We start from the raw sequence: 27,416 nt of genomic DNA, 5'->3' as shown, positions 1-27,416 counted from the left end.
TTAAGAAAACAAGCAAGCAAAATGATATCAAAACACGAGGCAACAAAAATAGCCTCACACCTGGTAACTCTACTTCTTCTTGGATCAGCATCCCCATAGTAATAAAGGTAAATGTATATCTATGTTTCATTCAGTTATTTGTCAGCAAGCATGAACAAATGATACCATCATCAACAACACTATATAGTACTTAAAATGTGCATAGATATTGCAAGGCACCCCTTTTGCACTGAGAGCTGAGATGCAGTGACTTGCAGCTGCATAATTAGAAGAGGAGATTCCAAAGGACACTGTTGAGGTTTCTGTTTGGGGTTTGTTTTGGTGGGTTGGTTTTCTCCAAAAACACCAATATACTCAATTGTCTGGCATGGACACACGGACTTCTTCAGTGTCAATATCTCCTATTTCTATAGAACGAGAGAACTGAAGATCTACATTTTACTTCCAACACTAGACTAGTCTATGACCTACAATTCAAGCAACTGCAAACCTGTGAACCTAAACATTTCCTGATTTGGTCACACAGAGCTCAGCGTCCTTCCCCACCTACAAACAACGTACCACCACTCAAAAATAAATTGTCAGTAATTTTAGTGTTCTGTAATGAGTACATATTTAACAGTATAAGACTTCGAAAAACATTCTTCAAAGAGAGAATACAAAAAGTGGGGTTAGTTGTGTTTTGAGAATATTCGCAAGCATATGATAAACCTGTAGATCAACAAACTAAAGTTGAAAAGTGATAACAGCTCTCATATGACATAGCCTCATTTGAGTTACACATACTAAAGAAGGGGTGATACTGGAAGCCCCTGCATTGGGTCTGACTTCCAGAAGAAAGTGAGGACTAATACATAAAAACATTTACAGCACCCTAGAGAAGTTTAACTGCGCAATGATTGAAACACACACTGGTTCACAATATTTATTACAATCTATTGCTTTAGATAAATCTGCTGTAGTTAGTAAACCCAAACCACATTATAAGAACCAAAAGAAAAAAAAAAACATTGCAAACCACATGTCTGTAAAAGGTACACAATGGAGGTGAACAGAGGCACAACCTTAACCGTGAAAGTAAGAGCACAATGAAGATCCTCATGTGTGAATACAGCTCTCCTGGTAGCAGACAATGAAGGTAAATAAAAATAAGACTAAGAATACTAAACATAAGATAGGTAAAAATCAGAGTAACATTGTTGTATCTGTATACAAAGAATACAAGGGCCTTTTAAAATACCCTTCTTTCATTTTCAATGCCCTGTAAACCCAACTCTCCCAAATCATCTTCCCTCTGTACCTGAACTAGTATATAAAGATCTATACAGAATGTGCAAATCCAATATAAGTATTTTTAGGCTTTCTTCTCCAAATAGAAGAAATACAAGGTTAAAAACATTAACACCACAGATTCCCTCTACCCAGCCCCTGCAGAAAGACCTCAGTAGCAATACTGCCCAAGGCATCAAGTACAGAAGCAGCAAAACACTGGATCAAGAAACCCATTAAGAATGCACAGCATGCGAACAATAAATACAAATGCATGGGAAAATGAAAAAAACAAACAGTTATCAGGAGAAACTATTAACACTGGCAAATGAAAGTGTATTAGGACTGTCAGCCTACGGCAGATCTATTCCTAAAAAACACTCACATAACAATGGCTTAACTAAACCCATGATGTTAACTGGGATCCAATTAGACCTTAGGCAGACAGGCTTTATCCATCTACTTGTCCATTAGAAGGTGATATCTGGTAGTTACAACTCATGCTTCATACCATTTAACAATTACATAAGTATTGCTAGACTGGGATGTTGGGAGTAAGATACCCAGCTATTGGGTTGTTTGCTACTGCTGCCTTTTCATTACCACTGCACTGATTCCTTCCACACCAATCACACCTTCTAATATTCCTCATACAAATCTGCTATAGATTAAAGTTCGTGGAAAAATAAGTTAGACAAATATATTACAGCCTACAAGGAGTATGGTACAATCCAGTTTTTGTAGTTAAGACTTTTGGCCCAAGAGTGACTTAAGAGCAGTACCAGCCTGAGCAGAACACAGTTCTAGAGCATTTAAAATAGAGAGATGCTGAAATATTTTGGATTTTACTTCAATGTTGGAAAGTAAATGAGAGACCAAAGGACTTCATATACACAAATCTAAAGTGTAGCCTAGAAACTCAAGCAATAACTATCGTTCAGTCCCTTCGGAAGCTGCTTTACAGACTGTTCTCTGCTTTTTGGTATGAGTGCAGATGTGAACTTCTTAGAATAGTCTCTGAGCTTCCACTCATGCTAAGAGTGAACATATTCAGTGCAAACAATACAGAAGTTAATTCAATTTACAGCTCAAACTAAAGTAAAAAGAAAAAAAATGCTTACTAGTGGTATTTACTGTTTGTCTGACTCCCTCCTGTGGAACTTCTGCTTATCAGAAGATCGGGTGATAACACTGAACATCAATAAAAAGATTCCTTTGGCCAGCATTTAAACATTCCCATTACTGAGATGAAAGTAAAATTATATTTCTAGGCATAGAAATAGGCACAGAAGCCTTCTAAATGCCAAAAACCCGGTGATTTCCATGAAACACTGATGCAGCCGCAAAGACTTTAAGGAAGTTTTCTCTTTTGAAGGAGCTATTTACATACAAGGCCAAATCACAACGTTGTCATTCTAAAGAGGTAAGTTTTATAGTAAAACTTGACTTGTGGTGAAGGCCCAACAGTTGTCTAACAACTCATTCACAAGGCTGGAGTGCAATACAAAACTCACTATAAAAAATCAGTTTCCATTCTTCATTTGAGTACCAAGAGGTACAGTGTAGTTGCCATCTCTGTAGTAACATGATTAAAGTAATTTTTGAGTAAATCAATATTGCCAGACAAGTACAGTTAGTCCACAGTTACAATTGACTTCTACCCAGTATATGAGAACCTAGCAACAAGCCTCAAAAAACCAAAATCTCAGAGGCATCAGCTTCTTAAGTTGTCAGTTCTGAATTTCATATGAATGTTGACCATGACAAAGTCAGGTGTCCAATGTGTTGACTTCTTTAGAGCAGAAATAATGCACAACTATTGCATTAGGGTATCGAGCAAATGCACTGTGAAGAAACAGAACATGAAAATCAACTGTTAATACAGTTTTCTCTACTGAAACAAGAACATCCAAATTGTGTCAGAATCAGAAAAAGATGCTTACATGAAAGTGATACTTTGCAGTTTAAATTACAGTCTGAATATATTCTTCAGAAAACCAGACAAAAGATTTCTATGGATTTTGTAAGAGTATAATTTAAAAAAAACATTAACTATTTCCATTTCTGTAGGCACACTACTTGGAAGTCACTGCTACTAAATTAAAGACGGGGTGACATATTGACATGATTGACTTTCAAAACCTTGTTGAACTTAACAGCATTAGAAAAATCCTTGACAACTAAAACAATACTGCAATGCCACATATGCAAATTTAAATTCTGATGCTATGTTCTACATGCTAACAGCAAAAAATTGAACATGCACAGTAGTAAGTATATTTTGACCAACATTCATGAAAATGTTTTGGAAAAAAGAACCTTTCCCTATCATTGTGAATGCTACTGGTATCTCAGAAGGGTTCACATCAACAAGAGAAACAATGAATAAGCTAGTCATGTGGCACTTCACTAGAATTCAAAGAAGAAAAAGTACAAATAAAATTTGCCTTCTATACCAACCCATAATTACCTACTGGGAATGGTAGGAGAAAAGTTACTGTTATCCAGGTATCAAGTGAACTAGTTCTACTTTTAGATGTCCTAAGATAATTAGGCTACAAAATGTATATCAGCCAGGAAACCACAAAGCCATTACACATGTGTCTTCGCTTGTTATTCTCTATTTCATCCTTCTTAATTCCAGTTAAGAAGCAAGGAGTAGGTATTGTTCTTACAAAATTTTCCAAATTCAGTACGAGAAGTTATTTTCAGCCTTCTAGAGCTGTGAAGTAAGAAGTCTGACAAGTTTCTGAAGGGATTTTATTACTCTCTTTTCTTGAAAGCAGGATTAAATTCTTCCAATAAACTTCACTGACTAAAGCTTTGATGTCTTCCCAGCTACCCAGCTGAGTGACGTAATTTCCAATTCACTCTCCAAATGTCACCTCATACTGCAGTTCTCCCAAAGTATATACACACTCCAAGTTTTGCGACATTCTTAGTTTAAGTGTACAAGTTTCATGCTTGATTCAGCTTCACAAACTTTAAGGAACATGCTTTCTCACCTGTTACCTATCTTCTTTTTACATACAGTGCACACCTTCTCCTCTGTAATAATGCACTTCACTTGCTGATGCAAGATCCGCTCCTCCTGGACCTAGAGAAGATTAAAGATAAACACAAATTGGCTCAAAAAGCAATGCCACACCACAGCTCCCTCTTAGTCCAGTGAAAATGAAACCTATAACAACATTTTTCAGTGGCTATATCTATATTAGCAAGTTGTACAACACAAAAGAAATGGGTCTGTAGAGCAGAGCAGGTAGTATTGAACACCCAACACCCACACTATCCGAATTGCAAGATTTTACTTTCAACTAGTCTGGTCCACAGACTGAGGCACTCAAACCCCTAATGGTGTTCCGATGAACTACTGAAGTGCATCATCTGGTGTAGTTTATTTGAAAGAAATCCAGTCCATCTCTCTGAGATCATCCTGCAATGCACGTCAGAGAGTCCAGAGACTCACTGCAAAAGCACACACTTCATCCAAACTAAAATTAATGTACTTGCCATCTCCTGTAAGGAGACATCTAGTCTACTTGATGCACATATACTAATTTCAGGTGCACTACAGCACCATCTAGAGGACACATATTCCGTATAAAAAACAGTTCATTGAACATTGGTTTTAAAACACCATTCCCATAAACGACAGGTGGTGGGTACTCACCCTCAGAAACTCAGCATGGAGAAGATTCTTCAGTACTTGATTAAATCTTTTCTTCTGGGCATTTTCTTCAAGGACTTTCTCTAAGAAGATCCGAATCTCACTAATCTGTGTATTTGCTGGGAGTAGGTTTATTGCCTGGAGCAAAATATACTTAAGTTAGAAAAAAACTTACAAGGAATAGAGAACAAAACAGAATAGAAATTGACACATTTAGCTTGACACTGTTACAATCTGTTCACTTGCCTACTCCTGTACCTTCTGCCAACAGGACAAACCAAATACTTACAAGTCCTTCTTACCTTGGTAGTATCCAGTTTGCTGTGATGTAGTTCCAAGACCTGCAGAGCAGCCTGCAGGTTGGCTTGAGGCTCCAGAACTTCCATCTTGATTGGTCCCAGGCAATGAACACTCGGTGGGGAGAGGTACATGCGGAGCAGTGACAGATAGACCTGTTGCACAAAAAAGGAAAATTCTGAAACCACTGCATATACCCACAACTGACAGTCCTTGTGGAACACAGCAATGGTGTTAATAAGCTGTACTCATGCTATTCAAAATTCTGAAGTGCTCATTTAAACGGTTCCCATCTTAAAACAACAAAAACTGAATAGTATCAATGATGTTCGAGGTCTTAGGACTTGCATTCTACACTAAAGTTTTTCTATAAAAGCAGTTTTAATCGCACTCCCTCATCTTGCCTAACTCATTCATCATCTTTAGAAACTAACACTTGACTGCTTTTTAATATTAACTTTCCCGTAGAAGTATGTGGAATACACACAGAGTATTTTGTCTTCTGAATTCCATCACAACCTCAGCAACAGCATATATCCTCAGCTCTAATGATACAGTAACATTCCCAAGAACAACAACAAAAAAAAATCATCTAGTAATTCCTAAATTCCAAGAGTTTATACACAGGTTCCTGTCCCCATACACAAACCCTGAAAAAGTCTATACAGAGCAAAAACTTCAAAAATCCCTGAATGGTATGAGTAGTCTAATACATCCTTACTGAAAAGGAAGAGGAAGCTACTTACATCCTTGTTGCCATCTTTGTTTCTGTCATAATGTTTATGGCAGTAGCTAGAACAGAGAAGAATGAAGTGAAATGCAGGAACAGTTTTGAAACCCAGAGAATCAGTCCACAGAAATTAACATTTAGAAGCTTTGGTTAGTGAAGTCATCCAAGTTAGGTGACTGTACACCCAATTCTGAACAATTAATCAAGCTGAACAAAATTACACCATTTACTCTGCATTATGATGCTGAGAAAAAGGGAGGTTTTATGCAAGTCTCCCACTTCCAAACAAGTTGAAAAGCATTCATGCAGAAACCAAGTTTAATTCAGTTGTGTAAAAAAAAAAAAGGGGGGGAAAAAAGTATCTAATCAACACATCATAGCATAAAAATATATGTGTAGATATATCTAATTACTGAATCACAAAGAAAAGGTGTTTATTAGCGTATACTGCATACCAGGGTTGAATGTCCTCTAAGAGGCATTTGCTGATACTAGCTTTAAAGGAAGCTATGTCCAACAGGCCCCAGTGTTCAGATACACTTGTCAGTATCAGTTAACCCTATTTTCACATAAGTACTGCAGATTTACTCAGAGTGTTCACTGATATGATACATGAGGATCCTGCTAACGGAAGGAGCTCAACTTTCCACCTGGGCTACTGAATGTCTCCAAAGAGAAAGGACAACACAGGGAAGTTCACAAGCTGAGAACAGGTGGAAACAAAGAATGGATTGATGAGAGTCATACTGCTCTAAAGAGCAAGGATAGAAGAGCATGAAAAGGTAAGCCTCAAGGGTTTGGTATCATCATTTGTGGATATCCAGAAGAGCCTAAGAGTCAAGAAAACACGTAAACCAAGAAGATCCTGAAGGCTTACAGCATTCATGCTCCACATACGGCAACATTTCACAACATTTCCTATCCACAGGGCAGTGAGTAAAAGACAAAAATAGAAAAACTAAAGAAATTCTTACTTTTCAGCCATGTTGGTGTCCTTCAAAATATGAACATAAATGAACAGAGCTTGCTCATGCTTCCCCATACGACCCAAGAGCAGAGCACGTTCTTCCAAGAGACCTAGAGAGAGCATGAAGGATTAGTCATCAGCTACACAAAGACAACATAAGCTCCATTAGTGACCAAACTAACAGAAGAGACTGTAGTCTGAGCACAGATTAAAGTTACACAGAGACTGTAAGTCTGCTTCACACTAGTCTCAGTAACATTTTATGAATACTTATGCAACCTTAAGATACAAAAAACTTCAGACCTGTTGAGCAATACAGGCTCATCAAAAAGTTAGGCTAAATGTTTAAGTGATGGGAGACGCCACAAAGTCTTAGGTGAACAGTTACAAGATTCCTGCAGACACTGGTAAACCCAACTGCACCAGCAAAACCAGAGTTAGTTACACATCAGTGGCCTGCAACTACAGATCCAGCCATCTTTTCTGTTTCTAGTTACCATGATTCGACAATCAGTGAGAAGGCTTTGCTGTACAATGCCATAAGCTAGGGTTTAGTTAATCTATGGAAAATGAACTCACCATCAAAAGGGAAGTCACTAATTAGCCGGCTAGGTTCATACCAGCCAGATTTCTCCAGAAAAAGCAGAAGCTTTTTCCGGTAATCCCCCAAGTCTCCTCCTTCCTCCCCAGCAGGCACGGGAGTTTTATCTATATGGAAGAAAACAACATAGTCTACAGTAATACAACTCTTTCACTACACTAGTACGCAGAAGAAGAGAAACAAATCATTATGAGCAGGAAGCAAATGCTGATGAAACTGTTATATGGGCTGGGATTCGGGTGCACCTGTCAAATTACTTCAACTCCCTAAAACACATCAAGTGACTGGTTAAACAATAGACTCAGTAATTCAAGACACTTCCCTACCATTAATGTGTAGAATTCAGGAAGCAGTAGCTGCCATTACACTTAATCATGAACAAAGTGTCACTTGGTCCCTTAAGATCTCTAGGGAGGCAATAAACTAGACTTCTCTACAAACCTACAACTTTTGTTGTTCCAGTTCCTTCATCACTTGGGATATCACCTTCTGGATATGAACAGGGAAAGCTTAAAGCGACATACTGTGAAAGCTCCCCTGTGCTGTCCATGCCCCTGGTCCTCCCACCAGGAAAGACTAAACATACCTGCAGGGAAAGACTTGAGATATTCTTTCATTAAGCCCTGCACTTTCTCACAGTATAGCTGGATCAGGCAGTTGTGAAATTCCGCACCGGTTTCTTCCCAGACATGAATTATGTGTTCCTGTAAATACATGTTCAGGTTCAGTTACAGAAACTTCCTCTAGGAAGTAGTTTGTTACAAGCAAGCAACAGTTCCATGCTTGCCTTTACCAAGGCAAGACTTGAGGATTTCATGTATTTCAATTATTTTTTCTTTGCACAATTTATAGGAAAGCTAGCATGCTCTGAGACAGCATCAGGCTCCAACACCTGGAGAACTAAAGCCTTATACAAAACATTTTGCACTGAATGTAATGCACTAGTACAGACTAAGTTCTTACCAGATAAGGAATAGTCAAGCTTTTAAAATTTTCTATCAAGAAACTGAGCACTTTGTCTCGTGGCAAAGCTTCCACTTCAGGGAGGTCTTCTGTAAATATCTGTTAAACAAAATTTTATTCAGAGAATTTAAGTGCCACAGTGCATTTTCTCTGCGGCACTGATGCCCAGCATATCATCACATATGTCCAAAGGTAAGCATAAGAAATATAAAAAAATCTGAGCATCATATTTAGGCACCCAGAAGCTATCTCCTATCTGAAAGGATTAACAAATATCCCCACTTCCGCCTTAGTTAACACTGGATTTACAGTGCCCAACACTTCTGAAGTATAGGAAGTCAGTTCTATATCAGAGAGGAAAGGGAAAGTAAGAAAGGCATATTAAACATTTGACATTGAAATCTTCAATCAGGCTCTTGTGCAAAAAGCATATCAATAACATTAAATGTTCCATCAAAAGTTCCTAGCTACATGTTACAAGATAAGGTATTCCAAGAAGAGAAAAGCATGAGAAAAACTGAAAGGCTATCATGCTATATCTACTGCTAATCTTACCACAGTATGGAACACAGAAAATATAAATTCTATATTTAATTCAATTTAGCATTAATACCTGGCTTCTTACATTGAATTCTCCCAATTCCATACACTGCACTAAGAATCTCAATGCCAATGTGCCTGTTTCAACCACACTTACCTTCAATCCATCCTCAGGAAAATCTCTTAGCACCCAGACAGAGTAAGAAAATATCAAATGCAAGTTCTCTGTGCCTGGAATACAAAAATCAGCAGTGTTGCATGTTAAAATCCTAAAGATCTTTCTACTCACAACACAAGCAGATGCTTTCAGAGCCAGCAAAGATTAATTTACAGGAAGAATTTGGTTCATTTTTTTTTTTTTTTCCAAGTCAAACAAATCACACATTCCACACTAAAGTCACAATTTCATTACTTTGAAAATATGATTTTTAAAAGTACCAATAATTAACTCAAATATTAAATGCCACCAAATATAAACTTTTCAGACCAAAACTGAGCTCAGTTGTCATAATCACATTCCAAAAAACTTCTCTTACTTTTTTTTAATTAGGATAGAAGACTCTAGTTTTACTTGTGTAATTTCCCTCAGTTCATTTCCAGCCTGCCAGTCTAATGACTCCTACAGCAAAGGGTCAAATGCTTCACAACAAGTAGTAAAGCATCACAGTACTGAAGTAACAGGTACTTGACAGGTAATGACCTCTTAGCTTTTCAGAAAATTTAAGACCTGCCTCTTTAAAAGAATATTTTCATTTGGACAAATTTGTTCACAAAGTTTATAAATATATTAGGAAAACATGACTTTCCCCCCACGCTCTGGATCAGAACCCACTCACTGCCGAAACAAAGCAACAACAACTACACAAGAAACAGAAACCTACACCAACCTAATTAAAAAGGCAGCCATTGTTTGCTCCTCTTTATCCCTTAATATCATCAGGAGTTTACTTTTTAAACTTTTAAAAAAAGCAGCAGCTTCACAGTAACAGTATTTTAAAAAACAGAAGATAAGCACTACAAAGTAAAACAATTAAAATAGTCCCCAGAAGAGCCAATTGCAAAGCTTCAGAAATAAAATAGTGACTTGGCAAATGGCACTAGGGTCAGGGGTCTGAATTTTGCTGAACCTCAATTAACTTTGTGAATTCACAGAGAATTATATGGGAATGGGCTTGCTAGCCTCGCCGAGAAAATTTAAATAAAAGACCTGACAAATCACAGGAGTAAGTTCTCATATAGAAAAAGAGACAAAGAAAACCTAACTCCTTATAAACATGAGTGAGATGAACTACAACAGCTTCTTTCTAAAGCACTGATCAAGCTGCCTTTGCTGAAATCATGACCAAATCAAACATGAAGTTACAACCTACTCAAAACACTCAGGATGTCAGAAGGAGAATAACAACCTATCAAGTAACTACCAAAGTTTATAGACCAGAATACTAAAAAGCCAAGAGTGCAACACAACAGAAAACAAACCAATTGGCTCCCTCAGCAGATCACGGGCAAGGATATTCTGTGCTGCTGGGATTAACACAGACACTGAGTTTCCAAACTTTCTTAAGAACAAATCCCTAATATCAGCTATAATAGGAAGAAGTTCTGCATGCCACTACTTTAACAGATAAGGAATACTGTAATACAGAACACCACCTACTACGCAATCAAACACATCATTCTCCCGTGCCTAACTCTGCACAGATAAAGTTTATTTTTGATGGGCATGGACAGTCACAGAATTAACAATTAATATTTTCTTTGATGCAATAAACAATAAGTGCTTACTCTGTTGATGCATGACAAGTCTCAAGCCCAAATCTGCAATGACTTTAAAGGCCACAGCTACAAGCCTGGCTAACATTTTCTATAATTACCTGAAAACCATTTAAGAAAATTTAATTAAATGCCCAAAAACCTCTACACAAGAGATGACTAAGAGATAACACAAAATGTAAGTAAATAAAAATACTGCATAATTAAAAATATATTTTTTTTAAGTCAACCATTACCTAGATTAGAAACTCATGACTACAGAAGCCTCACGAAAGGGAGAGCCAGGGGGAAAAAAAAAAAAAAAAAAAAAAAAAAAAAAAAAAATCGGTAGAAACTCCATTGCCTGAAATGCTTTTATCATCATATTTAAGGGACTCCCAGAAGTGACACTGAGTTAACCAAGGCAGAACGGCTACTCCAGTGAAAACACACACACAGAGTATTACATTTCTGTGATTTACCTGGGTGGGGGGAAAGCTGCAAGTGACACTAGCGTAAAACATTCCATCTATTAGCAATAATTAACTGTCTAGATTGGGTCTGTTCACTTCAAAGTAATGAAATACAGTGGAAACAAGTATTCGTTATCAGTTTTAAAGAACTGAGCAAGAAGCATGCAGGAAAACTATTTTTTGGGAGGTCCTGAAACATCAGAGAAGCTTCCACAGACTAAAAGAATTCTAGTAAGCTGCCAACATTTTAGAAAATTATTCTGGACAACTTGGATACTTACAGGTCTGAAACATCATAAATCTCAGGGAAAAAAAAAAACAGCTGACATAGGTCAATCAAGATTAATTTATCAAGATGACAGAATTGTTTTTTTAAATAAAATTAGAAGTTTTTTTCTAAAGTTGTATGCTGAATATAACATACCTACACTTCTCTAAGATGGTGACGTCACCAAATGACACCAATGAATAAGTATAAGACAGAGATGTGGCACAAACAGGAAAGTTCCCAATGTCATTGTAAGTAATGTATTAGCATTGAATACACATGTTGCTAACAGAAGCCATCAGGAATTCTTTAAAAAGTAATTATAGAATATCAAACTTTGCCAACAGTGTAAGATGAACAAAGTGTAAGATGTAACAAAGTGTAACATTGTAAGATGAACAAAGTTATTTCTCTCATACACTACTCACTACTAAACTATTAGTGTGATACTAAAGACTTGTGCATTTAGAAAAATAGTATTATTGGATGGGAAGGGACTATTCTCAAAAATAGCAAAATCAAAAAAGGACTTGGGAGTTCACAAGAAAGAGTCAACACAGTAAGTTCCTACCATGATGCTGTGACCAGCAACTACAACTCTTAGGTCATAAACTGGGTCTAACCATACAAAGAAAACAAAAACTTCATATAGGATTCTTCATCTCAAGAAAGATACTACAAGACTCAGCAACTGGAAGTTAGCCTTTCAGCTGGAAAGCCTGACACTTCTAAAGGCTAAACTTTCCTTTTGTCAGTGATCGTAAGTCACCACTGGAACAAAAATTCAAAATACTACACCATATTTTTCTACCAATGGAAGTTTTTATTGGAAACAAAGAATATTTTCCAATAAAATAGTCAAGATTCAACAAGACATTCATGGATTAATCCTTGAAGCTTGCATTACGCAAGAAACTAGATGACAAGGATATCCTTTAACTTGATAAGTCTCTAGCAAGTTGCTGAACAGCATAATAACCACTAAGCCCAACAAGCATAACACTTCACAAAAGCAATGCTCCCACTCACCCAAATGCTGTAGATATTGTACTGTCCTCTCATGACCCTTCAGAGGCGAGTTGGCTTTCTTTGACTGATCCACCAGTACCTGTAATGCTTTCAGAAAAGCAAAGAGGTTCATTCCTTTATAATCACAAGTATCATTCCACCTTGAAACACAAAAAGGTGCATTTTTCATGTTCTGCTACCAGAGACAAAACAAAGCTTTGTTTTAAACACACAGGCCAAATGGGTAACAGGAATAAAAACTGATTTAATTATGAGATAGACCTAGAAACAAAGTCTCTTCAGAATATTGCCTGCTCACTGAAGTTAAAACTCAACACTAGGAATACGTGCTCCTAATCCCTTCTCCTCTCCCCACCTCAACCTCATACCTACCCTTCTCATGCAGACCTTTCTTCTCATACAGTATTATCAGCTCACTGTATTTGTGTGCCTTCTTCAGAACATGCTCACTCTCCTCAATATGGCAGTGATTGTTCTCCAGACGTAGCAATGGTGCCACTAGTGCTACATTTGTCTGCAAGCAAAAAGGGAGTGCTTAAACATGAGCATCTCCTAAGTTTACAGCAAAAAAACAAGTTGGAATAGTGGGAAAATAAAAGTCTCATAGCATAAGACATGACAGTTTAACACAGGGGCGCCAAACTCATTTTCACCAGGGGACACAGTCACCTCGTGGTTGCCTTGAAAGGGCCGAATGTAATTTTAGGACTCTGTAAATGTAGGAGTAGTTACATTTATAGAGTCCTAAAATTACATTTGGCTCTTTCAAGGCAACCACAAGGCTGATGTGTCCCCCAGTGAAACTGAGTTTGACATCCCTGCTTAACATCTTAGATCAAGGCCCATCTTCATTTCCCTGATTTGTTGGGATAGAAAAAACTCAATATATCAGACCTATTCCCCCACTTCCAGAATAGAGGTCAGCTTTGAAAGACACCATTGATAGCAAATATCATAGTCTCCTGCATTTAACAGTACAAGGCAACACAAGAAGCATTCATTAGAACTTCAAAATACACATGCAAGGCCACGTTCTTTTGACAGAAGCAGAGACCACAAATGGACACATCTGCTTTACTCCATGAAACTACTTCCTGACCAGTGAGCAAACTAGCTAACATTGAAGTTTCAGAGATCATTTTTAGACCAAAGATAGACAGATGTGTGAGAATTTCTGAAGTAGCATCATATCCTTCTTCTCAAAAGTTTCAACCTGAAATTCCAACTGAGCTTGAATGGTAAAGGAAAGGCCTCTAGGTCAAGCAGAGACTCACATGGAGGTAACACTTTAACAGGGTGGTATCAATGATTTGTAGCAGCTTCTTTTTGGATTTGATTGTGGGTGTTCCTTCCATGAGTGGTGAAGTACTGGACTGATGGTCAGAATCATTTAGCTTCTTCACCAGCTGACTTCTTTTCTGCAGGACATCAAATGAATTTTTAACACTAAAAGGCCATGGATTTCTCTATCTCATCTCAGCAAATATAACCCACCAAGGAAAAAGACTAAATTAAATCAATTTAATAACTCATTTTAGTCATTTCCTAAATAATTTTTGTTGTTACTGACTATTCAACACATCAATTCCCCAACCACACTCAGGTGTATGCATTTGTTTTGCAATTTATAGCTTTGCAAGATGTCAAGACTCTGGAGAACATAGTCAGAAGGAAACTCAGTTAACCTGAATAGAGACATTTTAGAGAAGTCAGGAGACATTTAAAACATCTGGAGAAAAATTTAGGTTTTGAACTAGTAGACACAAATATTATCTTCCTTCAGACACAAGCTTATTTTCAGTCTAATAAGAATGGCAACAGAACAGTTCAGTTTCCAGTTACAACAAAATTAAGAGGGCAGGAACTTACAGTACCCGCTACCTCCTGTTCCACCTTGTAACACATACTTTTGATGTGTCTCCTGGATAGAATGCCCTCCACAACAGTCACCAAACAAAAACACAAGATTAAGATCTCAGGCCCCCTTCAAAAGGCTACTAGAAATAAAATACCAGACCCATGTTCAGATTTGCTCCATTAGTAAATATTGCCTAGTCATCACAGAAGTCACATGTGATGTCTCACACATATCTTTGGGGCACCTCACATCCTCCAGTTCCCCTGCTTTCTCATAGCTTCCAACCATGAAGACAGGCCATTAACGCTAGCATGACAGAGCTGGAGTAGGCGTACTGCTTCCTGCACATCGAAGTTAACCAAGAAGGTACACTAAAACTGAACAACCCTGCTCTAAAAAGATATAGAAGCACTCACTTGAGTCAGGTAGTCTATCAGAGCTAAATGTGCCTTCTCCAGCTCTGCCCCAGAGAGCCCTGGCAGGGGGTTGGGATACTGTAGCTGTTTCCTGTAATCTGTGGGCAGGAGGTCAGGATACAGACCCATCACATGAGTGGGATCTAAGCAAAAAATAACTAGTATTAGTAACCATTCATAACATTCTTTTTGCAAACCTTAAATATATGTAAACTTTGAGCAAGCTCAGCTTTCCAACAGAGCTGTTTGTAATCAACTTGTATGTCTATGAGGTTCCAGATAACAGAATTTGCTTTTTAGAGAAAAGAAACTAAAACAAGGCAAAAGAAACAAGAGAAAGACTGTTCCAAAGTCTAAGCACAAGTTCTAATCTGTGTGCTTGAAACACCTGGAGAACAAGCCATTGTTATAATCCTCTTAGTGCTCTTCTTACAGAATCCCAGCATTAACAACTCTGACAGTAAGACAGGATTTCTAGGAATAGGCAATGCTTTAAGAAAATATTTACTTTGCTTTTGAAACAAGAATCAAATAGCACCATCTGTAACTAATGAGCACCCATTTTCATGGAGTTTAAGCAAATCCAAAATTATTGCCTTCTAATTTAAGTTCAAAGTATTTTGAGTTCTCACTCCTTTTCCTTAATTGTAGTTTTCCAAAGTATATATGACACTAAGTGTCATCAAAACAAGTAAAAGTTCTGTGTTTAAATGCACATGGCATACGCTGCCACCAATAAAGAAATCTGTCTTATGCACTATTCTATGGTACAGTCCAGCCTCCAGGTATTCTTCCAGTAACCCCAGCATAAACCACAAGAATAGCATCAGAGACTATTTTGACTTCCAAAACCACTGAAAAGTTTCCTGGCTCAGTAGCTTGATCCATGAAACAGGGTCCTCAGTTTGGTCCAAGTCCAAGGATTTAGTAAATCTACAGCTGTTCCTTATTTTTCATTCAAAGCTATAAGTAGGCTTTTGAAAGTTGTTGAAACCCTCAACACGTGTACATGCTATGTAAGCTGTAGAACAGTCTACAACACAAACGTATTCTGCACAAAGGGCAAATTCATTATTTAGCTCACTGATTGAAGTTCATTAAGTACTATAACCAGTTTCACCAAACAAACAAACAAACAAAAAAAAAAACCCCACACAAAAAAACCAAACACCTAAGTATCTGCCTGGGCTATTTGCCCTTCACAGGAGACTGGTCTGGACAAGATAACCCCCTGGTTCAAACTGTTAAAAACAAACAAACAAACAAAAACGAAACACAAACACCAGAAACAGAAAACAAAAAACCCCAAACAACAGTCTGTCAGCTTCATTTCATTCCTCCTAACCAAAGCATCTCAACGTGAACCCAAGCATTTACCTGTACCAAGCTTGGCAAAAACTTGCATGGATTCATCAAAGCGTTTCTGGCAGAAGAGGTTGAAGGCAAAGAGGTTCTTTATGTGGTGAATTTGCTGTCGCTTCTCACTATCTGAATCATCTTTCATTTCCTAAACATATACAAATTAACAAACATTAAGAACTCCTGGGCCTTGTAAATGAGAATTAAACACTCTATAGAAATAACAGGAGTAATATCCTCTAGAAAGAATAAAAAGAAAACGGATAATCTTCCAAAGTGAACATCTCTGATGGTGACTCTTAGATGCTATGTTTATTGTATGACTGAGATAACCTAGAAGGTTTGAAAGCTGCCTCTTGTTACCTATATACTTGCTTTATCACAGCAACTCTCTCTTCAATCATTTGCCTATTCAAAGGTTTGTTTTGTGGTGTTTTTTTTTTCCAGTTAGCAATACAAAAATGCAACAAATTCATTTTAATGTAGTTTCAAGAAAGTTCCCAGAAACCAGAAAATCCTAAAACAGTAACAGCAATATAATTAAGCGCACTGCTTCAGGATATCGAAGAAATTACTACATTTCAGCAGTAACATGGAGGGCCATCACAAAAAATCCTGGTCTTTTGACAAAACAAATCACACGTTTCCAAGCAACATTGTTTACAAGTAGTCTGAAGGCTATGAAGTCCAACTGACTTCCAAGTCTAAAAGACAGTAACTGATAAAACAGCTAAGAAACACCATTTTTCACATACAAGATGGTATCTCAACATCTAAACCACGATAAATCAACAGAGAGAAATGGCAGCACAAAACTAAAACTGAAGTCACGAAAGGCTAGAGTTTACCAGTTTGTGCAAAGTGGACAATACGGAGGTTAAACTCTCCAGACTAGTTAGTCAAGCAGAAGGCAAATATCCTTTTGTGTACTTTTGCACAAATGTATCTGCTGCAAACACTTACTGCCAACTGCAAAGCCAATTCGAACTGCTTGTCCTGCAGAAGCTGCTGGATCTGTGTGGCTATGGACACTGGAATGAGCCGCCAAACAAAGTGATTACTTGCCACATATATAATATTTGTGCTGTAAACAAGACAAAAAAGGTCAGTTACTAAGTTCCAGCACTGAGAAAGGAGCAATACCCTATCTGAAAAAAAACAATTCTGGTTAATACAAACATGGATCAGATACAATGGCAATTTGAGCAATATTGCAAAGCAGGAGAATGGATCTCCAGTGGTCAGAAATTCCCAAACTCAATCCTATCATTCACTCTGCAAAGCAGGAGGACCATGTCACTCGCCTGTTCCTGAAAAACAGTTGCAATGCTACTTCTTAAGCCAAGTGAGTTAGAAAAGTTCTTCCTGTCCCAGTTTTTCAAAGTGCTACCATACACCCAGACAGGCCCCCAAAAGTAACTCAGTTATACTCAGTACCCTCCAGAGGTGATGAAGCGTGGTCTCTGCAGCTCGATACTCTGTACCAGCAGACGGGGTTCAAAAGTGCGTATCTCCACGTACCTTGGCAGAACAGCAATGATATAGGGAGGCTGGTGTTCTAGTAGTGAAACAAGTAAAAAATATAAGTTGACTGTTCTCAAATATGCCTTGAAACAAGCAATAACTTCAAGTCTTCTCTTAAAATTATTTTCCCTTGAAATGTGTCCCTTTTTTGCTTATTGAAAACAAATGACATCAGCTTACTAATAGACTACTACCAGGCTTTTTGCTCATCTTTCAACATAAGGAATTTCTGTGGCACTCAGATGCCCAGAAGAACTACACTGCTTTAACATACTACCCTCCATTTCAAATCTTGTCCCTTTATAAAAGATATGCAATAGGCCTATTTTCTGGGGAGGAGATAGGCATACAGACTAGAAGCAAAGAAGGGGAAGAAACAAAAACACATGAAACCTTGCACAATCAAAGTACAACTTAAAATACTTTTGAAACTGTCACACTCCAAATTCAGCCAGTTTCCAAATACTGGGAACATAACAATTTTGTCATATATAAAGGAGCAAAGAAGCAAATTTTAGCAAATTACTGCTAATTCTCACCCATGGCTATAGGAATATCTGTCCAATTCAAGGCACATTTCTGAGTACAGATCCCTTCTTCATTGAGCACAACTGTTAGATCATCTTGGCCAACTGCAACTTTTCCATCTGCGACAGGAGCTACCAATGGTTCCAGCTGCTTCCCTGTGGGAAACAGTTCCTTGATGGATCCTTTTCCATCCACCTAGAATAACAAAGAAAATTTTAAAAATATTTTTCAAAATAACCTAAATTTCAAAGCTGCATAAGACCACAGCCAAAAACCCCTTGAGGGATTTACAACCCAGACTAATCACTAACACAACAAGTGCAATTTTAAAGAGCAGAAATAACATTTTCTGCATATTATCATTTATCTTGCTTATACATCATTTGCCAATAAAGAATTAATACTTCAGCATCTGAGATTATGTAGTCCTGTTACTATGAGAGTAGCTGAGCACACAGATCATACAGGTTTATAAAATGCATAGCACAGTAGCAACATCAGTTAGTGTGTCCAAAAACCTGTTGGTGTAACCAGAGGATTTCATTTAGACCAAAACTTTAACACTGTTTTATTCTGGCATGAGTGAGTGTTGACACAAAAAACAAACTAAAAGCCAAGGAACCTGCCTGGCCTTTTTCCCTGCTCTAGCTACTCACTCTTGAGGCTACGTGCTGTCCAAGGAACTGAACCCACCCCGACTAAAACAAAACAAAAACAAACAAACAAACAAATAACAAAACCACAAACATACAAACAAAAAACCAACCAAACAAAAAAACCCACCCACAACGAAGAGCTGTTTCATGAGCTGATCTAACTCTCTGCCACCAAAAACAAGAATGCTTCTCCTTCAACTCCAAACACATGCTCCTGCTGCTTCCTGCATTACAGCTCAAGCATTCTTAGAAATCAACAGCTAGTCAGCAAAAAACACTAACATAAAAACATGTATATTTTTTTCTGCCTACTACTGAAATGAAGCCATTCAACAATGGATCAGTAAATTACTAGAGTCAACCCAAAGGAGACATTTGGACTGCAAGTCCCCACCCTGCTGCTTGAGCCGCTGTACAATTAACACTAGAAGGGCAGGAATCAACATCTAGGAAAGCTGTAGAGAAGCATCACTTCTTTTGTGAGCACTGTCCGTTTGAAGTGACTGTAAAAACTACTGTGTAGTTTTCATGTCGACTACAGATCAGTGTTGTCACCCATGTATATACACAAGTGTGGTGAACCTCATCTTCTTCTCATTTTCCCATAATAAAAGCAGAAGCCAATTGTAAAGGCAGAAAAGAGAATCAAATACAGCTGTTGTATGAAGCACCAGTGGAAACTGTAATACTAAATTAACAATTGTAAGTTTAGAGACCTTCAGACTGAAATCACTACAGATCAGCAAGAGAATCAAAAAAAGATGAAATGTTCAAGTTCTACTATCTGCCAGATAAGATATTCTTGTGGTTTTGGGGGTTTTTTTTCTATTCTAGAGCTATCTCCTTTCTTGATACATTAAATAAAATGTAAACTGAGCTTACACAAACTGCTACCAAAAGAAAACATATCTTTTCCAATGCCTTTCTTCTGCAAGAGCTTCAAACTAACAAAACATCAGTTTCAAAGAACAGACTTAGATGTTCCTTTCCAAAATCACATACAGCAAGAGTACAAGATGCTGTTTTTCATATATGTCTGTTAGCTAAATCCCTGAGCACAGGAGCAGCCTTCATAGTGGGTACTTCTACCCAAATCATCTTAAATGCTGTATTCCATATGCCATTCTTACCCGTATCAGGTAATAGTCCCTCTTGAAGCCAACACAGATGGAGTTTTCACACCAGGCCATAGACTTGGGTACATCAGGTACACTGAAGTCCCCCTGAGGAAAACAGGTTAAAATAGCTGTTACAAGAGAAAAGCAAAAATCTAATTTGACAACATAGAGTGTAACAGGCAGCACTGCTGTTGACATCATATTCCCCACTACACAAGCCTGACTTCTGCTGGTCAAGGAATGGCAGTATACAACTAAACAGCCAGACGCGTGCATAATAAAGAGGTGTGCTCTGAGCTAGCTGGTCACTTCTAAGAAGAGTAGCCTAGCTCTCCACCCATTTCCATCAGTCATTTTTATCATCCTAGTATTCACAAGTGCAGTTCTCTGTGCTTGTTGTCAATAACCGCCCTTTGACTTAAACAACATACCTGGAAAACTTTTGGTAGAAGTGCATCCACTTCCATTGTGTTTATTGTTAGGCAGACATTTAGAAAGGCTGCACACTAATGCATTTCACTGACTTGGAAGTGTGCTACAACCAAAATGTTAAAACACAGAAAAAAAGCTATTGATTAAATTTATGAAACTGTATCAATGTCACTAATTGCGATTTCAACCTGTATTTCACTTTCATTTGCTGCTTCATTGTTAGATCACTGCAGAACTAACGGGAGCCAATGCTCTGAATGTCAGCGGTGCCTCTGAGCAACAGGGACTGTGCAGTGAGCAGTAAAGAGCAACTATGCTCCCTGTTAAGGCATGACGGACTACAGAAACAACTCACCTGTAGTTCATGGAACTCTCTGTCCTTCCAAAAATAAAGTTGTAGCTTCTTCCGCACCGCCACGCACATTCTCAGCACCTCTTCTCCTGTATCTGACTGCTGTGAAAACAGAGAGGCCCAACTCATAGGAACTTCTAAACTAAGAGGCAGGTAAGATAACGCAATGCCAAAAGAACCCTCAGCCTGAAGCAACACTGTCAGCTGAAAAGCAGCTTTGTTCATCCATGCCAGAAGGACATTCCCTAAACAATAAAGCATGGAGGGTGGGGGCTGGATACTTAAAAATGAGCTTTGGCAAAGATCATGACACCAAGGAAATAAAAAAAATAAAATAAAAAAACCCACACACCAACAGAAGATAAGTACAGAACTATCAGCCCAGCCCTGAAGACTAGGATAAATAGCTCCAACTCTACAGTATAGGAAAGGGGAGGATATACAACAATGCAAAGAATGTGTTATACTGACAAATAAAACCACTAATAGTTGTTTAATATTCTAGCCTATTGGAAAAGTTTCCTGACACTAAATACTAGCAGAGCTAAGTGCCTGTACACACAAAAAATAAGGCGCTTTGGAACTACCAGATTTAAAGGCACCGTGAAAGTCATAACTAGTTTCAACACGCAGAAAGGCCTAAGTACTTATTAGAAAAAATTTAATAACAAAATATTTAATTTGCCCCATGTGGCAAAGAGATAAAAAGCGATAAAGAACACTAAGCCATCTCTTCTGTTTATGATTAAGGTTTCTGAATGACATGGGTAGGCTGAGAAATGCACTTGGATAGAAATGAGTCAATAAACAACAGCACAAGAAGAGAGGATTGCTATACCTTACAGAAACATTATGGACTGAATCTGTCAAAACTGCTGTGGGACTCCTTGGGCCAATACAGTTTGACAGAAACATAACAAAAATAGTGATGGAGACACTTGGTGAAGGGAACCACTGTGAGTTAGTACACTGGCAATTTAAGGAAAGGGAATAGCTTTTTTATTTAAGAGGACTTCTCAAAAAAGACAGTCAAGGTTACTACGGGATAAAAACACTCTGAAGTTTTGTATCGGGAGGTTAAAGGCTACAATCACAACAGGCACAGGAAGATATCTTATGAAGCACAAGAAAAAAAAAAAAATAAAGAGACTAGATTAAAAATTGTTGCATTAAGCAAAGCTACAACATCCAGTAAATACTAATTTTAAAAAGCACTAGTACCCAAGCAACTTGCATGTAACACAAAATTAATAAACCTAATCTATACAGCAACATGAAAACGTTGAACTTATTAAAAGCAGTAAGAACACCTGTGCCATTGTGTTCCATCTCTTACCTGAAGATCACAAGTGAAGAGAGATGCACCTTTTGCCTTGGAAACCGTGGTGATTTGTTGAAATGTCAACAGGTCATGGACATAAATGTTATTTTCTGTTTTAAACAAAATTCCAATTATTATTCAATATTTAATACATACAGAGCTCATTGCTAACTGAAATAAGTTATCATATTTTATGCTTACATAAAAAGAACAACGTGTGAAACTAAGAGCTGCAAGAAAGGAAAAGGAATGTTTTCCCAAAAGCTGAAAAGTGCTAATGCATATACAAACATAAGACAATAAATGCAGAAAAGACGACTAATAGTAGCACTGGTAAAAATCACATGAAGGAATCGAGAACAGACACCAACCAAGCAGAGGAAGTGGGAGTGGAAGGGACAGCAAGCAGGCCAGAGCAGAGTGAGTTCACCATGGATGATTGTATAAGCAAAGGCCATTTTGAACTGGCTCCTGAAATTAGCAGAAAGGGAACGGTTGCAAAGGGAGGGTGCTGTGGTCAAGGTTTTGTACGCACGAGGACGCAGGCAGCAGAAATCTACGCATGCTGGAGTCGGAAGGGCTGGGACTGGGAGATCATAAAGAAGGGAGTAGCAACATGAGCAAAAAAAGACATAGGAAGATCATAAGGTCAAATATAGCCAGAGACAGGCAAGCTTAGATCTTCCACAAGATGGTAAAAGATTGCAACCTGCACATAAACTGAATCTGGTTTAACACATCAGATAAGTTTGGACAGAAGTTTAAGCCCATGTCATACGGTGCATACACATATGCATGCACATACATATGTATGTGTATAAACACATGCCAACTACAGACAAACTATATACATACTCATATGTATTTTTTCCTTTTCAATCACAAAATTTAGCATTAATATGTTGTGTTCCAAGCTGGCTTACAACAAACAAAGCTGCTTCTCAACCTATGCTGCATAATGCTTCCTCTGCAGAGTAAGAGTCTAAGTGCTACACAAGGACTTTTCAACAACTGGACTACTATGCAGGTGTGTGGAAGTGGTGCCACATTCAGCCAAGTAACTGCACGGAGAGGAGCTCATTAAATATTAAAACATTTTCTTCACTTACCTAATAAACTGACCAGGATTTTAAACTGAGAAACAACATGAATCTGAAAAAAAGAATTCTATTAGCAACTTCATTCACAAATTAAACTTCTGAACAAGGCTTGATTATAGCTTGTCTAAGAAAATGCATCTTAGATACTCTCAAAATAATGAAAACAGCAAGGCAGCTCTCTATGCACAACTTTCCTCCAGCTATCACAACCCCTTTCACTTGCACACAGTTTTTACAAGCAAGCAAATACAGCTTGCAACCTAAGCTGGTAAAAATGTTACAATAAGCGGTATGTTACTAGTACAGAAGTACTTCTAAAAAATATGCAGAGCATTGCTCAAAGAGGCTGCATAACCTTTAAGTGCATATATTGATACTTGGGAAAGCAATGAGCCCAAGTTCTTAAAAAAAAAAAAAAAAAAAATCACAAAACAAACAACCACCAAAACAAAAAAAAAAAAACACACCACACCAAAGAGTAGTAAGAGTGGCAGAATGGCAGTAGATAATTAGTTACTTTAGTTCTAAATTCCAAGCAAAGGGAATTACATTTACATTCCTATAGCATTTCATCTGAGAGTCAAATTATATATTACAGTGTGTTGGTACAGTACCACCCTTTTAAAAAATATTCTAATTCAGAGCAGCTGAAGACTTCCAGCAAACCACAGCATTTCCATAAAAGCCAAAACTAAACCTGTAAGTTCCAATGCCTTGCTTTCTGCTGTAGCAACCAAATCAAGTTTATTCCTGTTATGGGAAGAGCAGGCAAAAGCAGCAGGCTGTGTCACCTCTAGAAGAATCTATAGTTTGGGGGAAACTTGTTGAGCTTAGCAGAGATTCCAGAAATACATTCAATATTTCATTTCCTGGCTGAAAACTGTTCCCACATCAAGAAGATGGTATTTCCTACCTGCTGAATCTTTTTTGAGAAGTTCTTGTTGGATTTTTCTAGTGTCACTTCAAACCTATTGCAACCTACCAAAAAGATTTGAGAGAGTATGTAAACTGAAGTTCCCCTTAAATTTATGGCTGCATACATCTTACACTAAAAAGATTACAAAGAATTATGAAGGTAAACTTGGCCACTTAACATCAGAAAAATTAGTGTTCTAACATATCTGTGCTATCTTTTACTTGATAGCTAAATGCATCAGAAGGTCTTCTGCATAGTCAGGTGAAAATTTAAATTACACTTCTTGTACCCATCCAAGAACATCATCAACAGTTACATTATTGCCTTGCTGGAATTTTAGATTGCAAGAACTGTATATAAGTATTATGAAACCCAGAGATACAAAGACACCCATAAAGACTTTCCGCACATCAATCAAATATCAGCAATTTAAATTGCTAGGGAGCACATCACTGCAAAGTAGACAAGGAATAAACACTACGCCACAAGGGTTTAAAAGGAGTTTTAGGGATAAAGACTTACAGACACTTTCTGATGACATAACCTCTCCTGGCATTGATGCAAAAAAGGGGGAGAAATTTACCATGTGAGATAAGACACTAGTAACTCAAGACTAGCATGTTCTGACTGGAATAGACAGCCTACACATTTCAGAAAAAGCAACCTGCATTCAGTCTCTAGAATCCAAGTAGCTACAAATGAACATCCTTCCAAGAGCTGATGAACTTGGAAACAGATGTTTGGGTTTTTCTTTCCTGTCCCACGCTACACTACATTACTGTGTTCAATAGCATCAGTTTCTACATAATGGCAGATAATACGAAATACGAATCTGTTTAATGAAAATCAATTTTAACTAAACCAAAAATAGAACAGTTCTATTTGTGGCATCTCCAAAATAGACTATGAACACTTATGACTGTCAAAGAGGCAGGGAGAAGGGTAAATACATGACAGAACTAGTTAGGAGGGATCTTTCTTCCCCATCCCTTTATGCTCACGCACCCACTGAATAAAGTTGCTTTTTCACTAATCCAGTCCTTCATTATCAGAAGGCAAACATCAAACCTCTGGCAACTAGCACAGGGCACTGCTGTGCACACCATATTCACAAAAATTACACTAACTTAGTATAAATTCAAACATATGGAGACCCGTTATAAAACACACTTTACAGCAGAGAAAAAGGCTGATACTATTTGCTGTCTTCCTTGCACATCTGATAAACAGTATGTACACTTTCACCCAAGATCCCAGACAAATATTAAAATCTAAGTAGGAAAAACTCAGCAGTTAAACACACTTGTGTTAACATCTCTACAACCTCTTACAGTGCAGGAAATAACAACTTTTTGTGCCATTCTTAAAATCAACTTACCTATGTCTTTCTTTATCCTATAAAGAAGAAGATGCCCTTGTTTGGTACCAACAAGGAGCCATTCCTCTACAAAAAAAAAGGGAAGAAAAAGTCTAATTAGTTTCAACAAAGACTGCCCTTCACAGCTAAATTACACTTATGAGAACACTTGGAAACTTGTTTCAAATTCCATAAATGAATTTTTGTGGTGACTTCATACCTGTGTACTACCATCTCTCTAGTGGAAGTGCTCAGAAGTAGCTTTAATTCTCAGAAGAGGATGGCCAGAGATATAGCAATAAAAGAGAGTACAGCCTAGACATCACATCCCACTTGTTTATACAAAGGTAAAGAAGTAAACTACTGCATCTTTTGTGAAATCAAAAGAGGCAATAAACTATTCTTCAAACACTAGTATCTCCCAGAGAGGAACAGAGCTACATAACAGGAAGAAAACACGGAGCTCCGTGTGTTTTGTTGTTGTTATTTTTTTTTTAATGTCCAAGTTTTTATAAGAACTCTCTGACATAGTCAGCTATGCCTGGAAGGACAGTGTCAGCTTTGCCTAAACAGCATTTGAATTGTTTGGATGACTCATTGAATATTTACAAGAGAGAATTTTTTTATACACAAACTCTGTGACAGTTTCAGACTCTTCCTATTTACAGCATTTATAGCATTCAAAAGACATAGAACCCTTATTGGGCCATGAAATATGACTGAAATTCTTCCTCCTTGCTGAAGATCACATAGGAAAGAAGCATACACAAATATTTCTTTCTACATTTAGCACTCCCTCGTTACCAAAGATGCTGATATTCTAATAAAATCTTGTTTACTGCAAGACAATTTTTCTGCCACCTGGAAGAAAAGTTGTAGAGACAGAATCACATCTCTTTTTCCCTCTTTTAACACAACCATCCTGTCACATGCCTGCGGGTTTAGCCTTTTTTTTTTTTTTCTACTTCAGAAAAATAAATGCTTTCAAAGAGATAAAAGACAAAAAGCCTCACTGCAGAAACAGATTACCTTCACATCTTGTCTACAACAGAAATCTGGCATAAACAACCCATGGTTAAACGTGGCATTACTATTCAGGTTATAACGCTGTTCTTAAAACAGATTAAATGGGTCACAGTTTCACAGTGTCTGGAGTTTTTTTTAATTACCAACTTTGTGCTATGGCAAAACATCTGATGGAAGTGGATCAAGCAGTAGGAAAAGCTTCATCAAGCCTTAACATTACAACAGCTGGTGCAATCACCTGACCGAAACCTTGACTGTCGAGTATGCCCAAAAACATAACCTATATTTATATCCCATTAACACACACAGACTCTGATTCCATGAGTGGAACACACCACTGGCTTTCCAAGATCAATTTTAGCCAAAACACATGGGACTCTTTTTAGCGAGAAACCAGCCGAGCCGCGGTTACAGCCCTGGGAGCCGCAGCAGCCTCGGCACAGCGGGGCAGCCCCCGGACGGGAGCGGGACAGCAGGCCCCGAAGCCACCACAACGAGCCAAACCCGGGGAAGCGCTCCTGCGCTGCCCGCACGCTCAGCCGCCGGCCGCCCCAGGTACAGCGGACGGGGGCCGAGCGACGCGGTCACCCCGGCCCGCCACACGGAACGGTGCGGCAGGCCCCGAGAACGGCTGACAGGGCGTCCCGGCTGCCCGGGAGAGGGGAGCGGCCCGGGCCGGCAGCGCCGCGGTCTCTCCGACTCACCCCAGGCCGCCAGGCAGTCGATCTGCAGCGGCAGCTTCTCCAGGATCGGGACGTGCTCGAAGGCGTCGTGCATGGCGACGGCTCCTCCGGGCCCGGCTGTCACAGCGTCCGCCGACCGGGGAGAGGCAGGCGCCGCGGGAGGCTCCCCGCGCTGCGGTGGCGGCCGAGGGAACAGCCCCGACCCAAGCGC

At 38.4% G+C, this 27,416-nt stretch overlaps 1 protein-coding gene across 1 annotated transcript; it reads right to left on the bottom strand.

Annotated features, from left to right (window-relative positions):
- Positions 1-616: 616 nt before the first annotated feature.
- Positions 617-27,416, bottom strand: VPS39 (VPS39 subunit of HOPS complex). The gene is made up of 25 exons (XM_080345972.1): positions 27,227-27,416; positions 25,518-25,583; positions 24,137-24,201; positions 23,233-23,275; positions 22,139-22,233; positions 20,806-20,904; positions 20,031-20,123; positions 18,256-18,439; positions 17,630-17,750; positions 17,156-17,276; positions 16,211-16,340; positions 14,834-14,976; positions 13,834-13,977; positions 12,932-13,073; positions 12,560-12,646; positions 9,195-9,268; positions 8,498-8,596; positions 8,121-8,238; positions 7,513-7,641; positions 6,941-7,043; positions 5,983-6,028; positions 5,242-5,391; positions 4,943-5,077; positions 4,275-4,366; positions 617-3,114 (listed from the first exon to the last, which is right to left on the bottom strand). The coding sequence occupies exons 1-25, from the start codon at positions 27,297-27,299 to the stop codon at positions 3,039-3,041; spliced, it is 2,628 nt and encodes an 875-aa protein (XP_080202098.1). The 5' UTR covers positions 27,300-27,416; the 3' UTR covers positions 617-3,038.

This window comes from Nesoenas mayeri (assembly GCF_963082525.1).
Source record: "Nesoenas mayeri genome assembly, chromosome: 5".
Classification (NCBI taxonomy): domain Eukaryota; kingdom Metazoa; phylum Chordata; class Aves; order Columbiformes; family Columbidae; genus Nesoenas; species Nesoenas mayeri.
The sequence above is the reverse complement of the archived record's forward strand: the minus strand, read 5'-3'. Positions and strand labels throughout refer to the sequence as shown.

Excerpts from the sequence above, each read along its gene's own strand:
- VPS39 (XM_080345972.1), bottom strand. The coding sequence starts at position 27,299 with ATGCACGACGCCTTCGAGCACGTCCCGATCCTGGAGAAGCTGCCGCTG. Across the intron at positions 25,584-27,226 it reads CGACTGCCTGGCGGCCTGGG|AGGAATGGCTCCTTGTTGGT; the intron begins GTGAGTCGGAGA and ends TTTTTTTTGTAG. Across the intron at positions 7,044-7,512 it reads TAGTGACTTCCCTTTTGATG|GTCTCTTGGAAGAACGTGCT; the intron begins GTGAGTTCATTT and ends TGCTCTCTCTAG.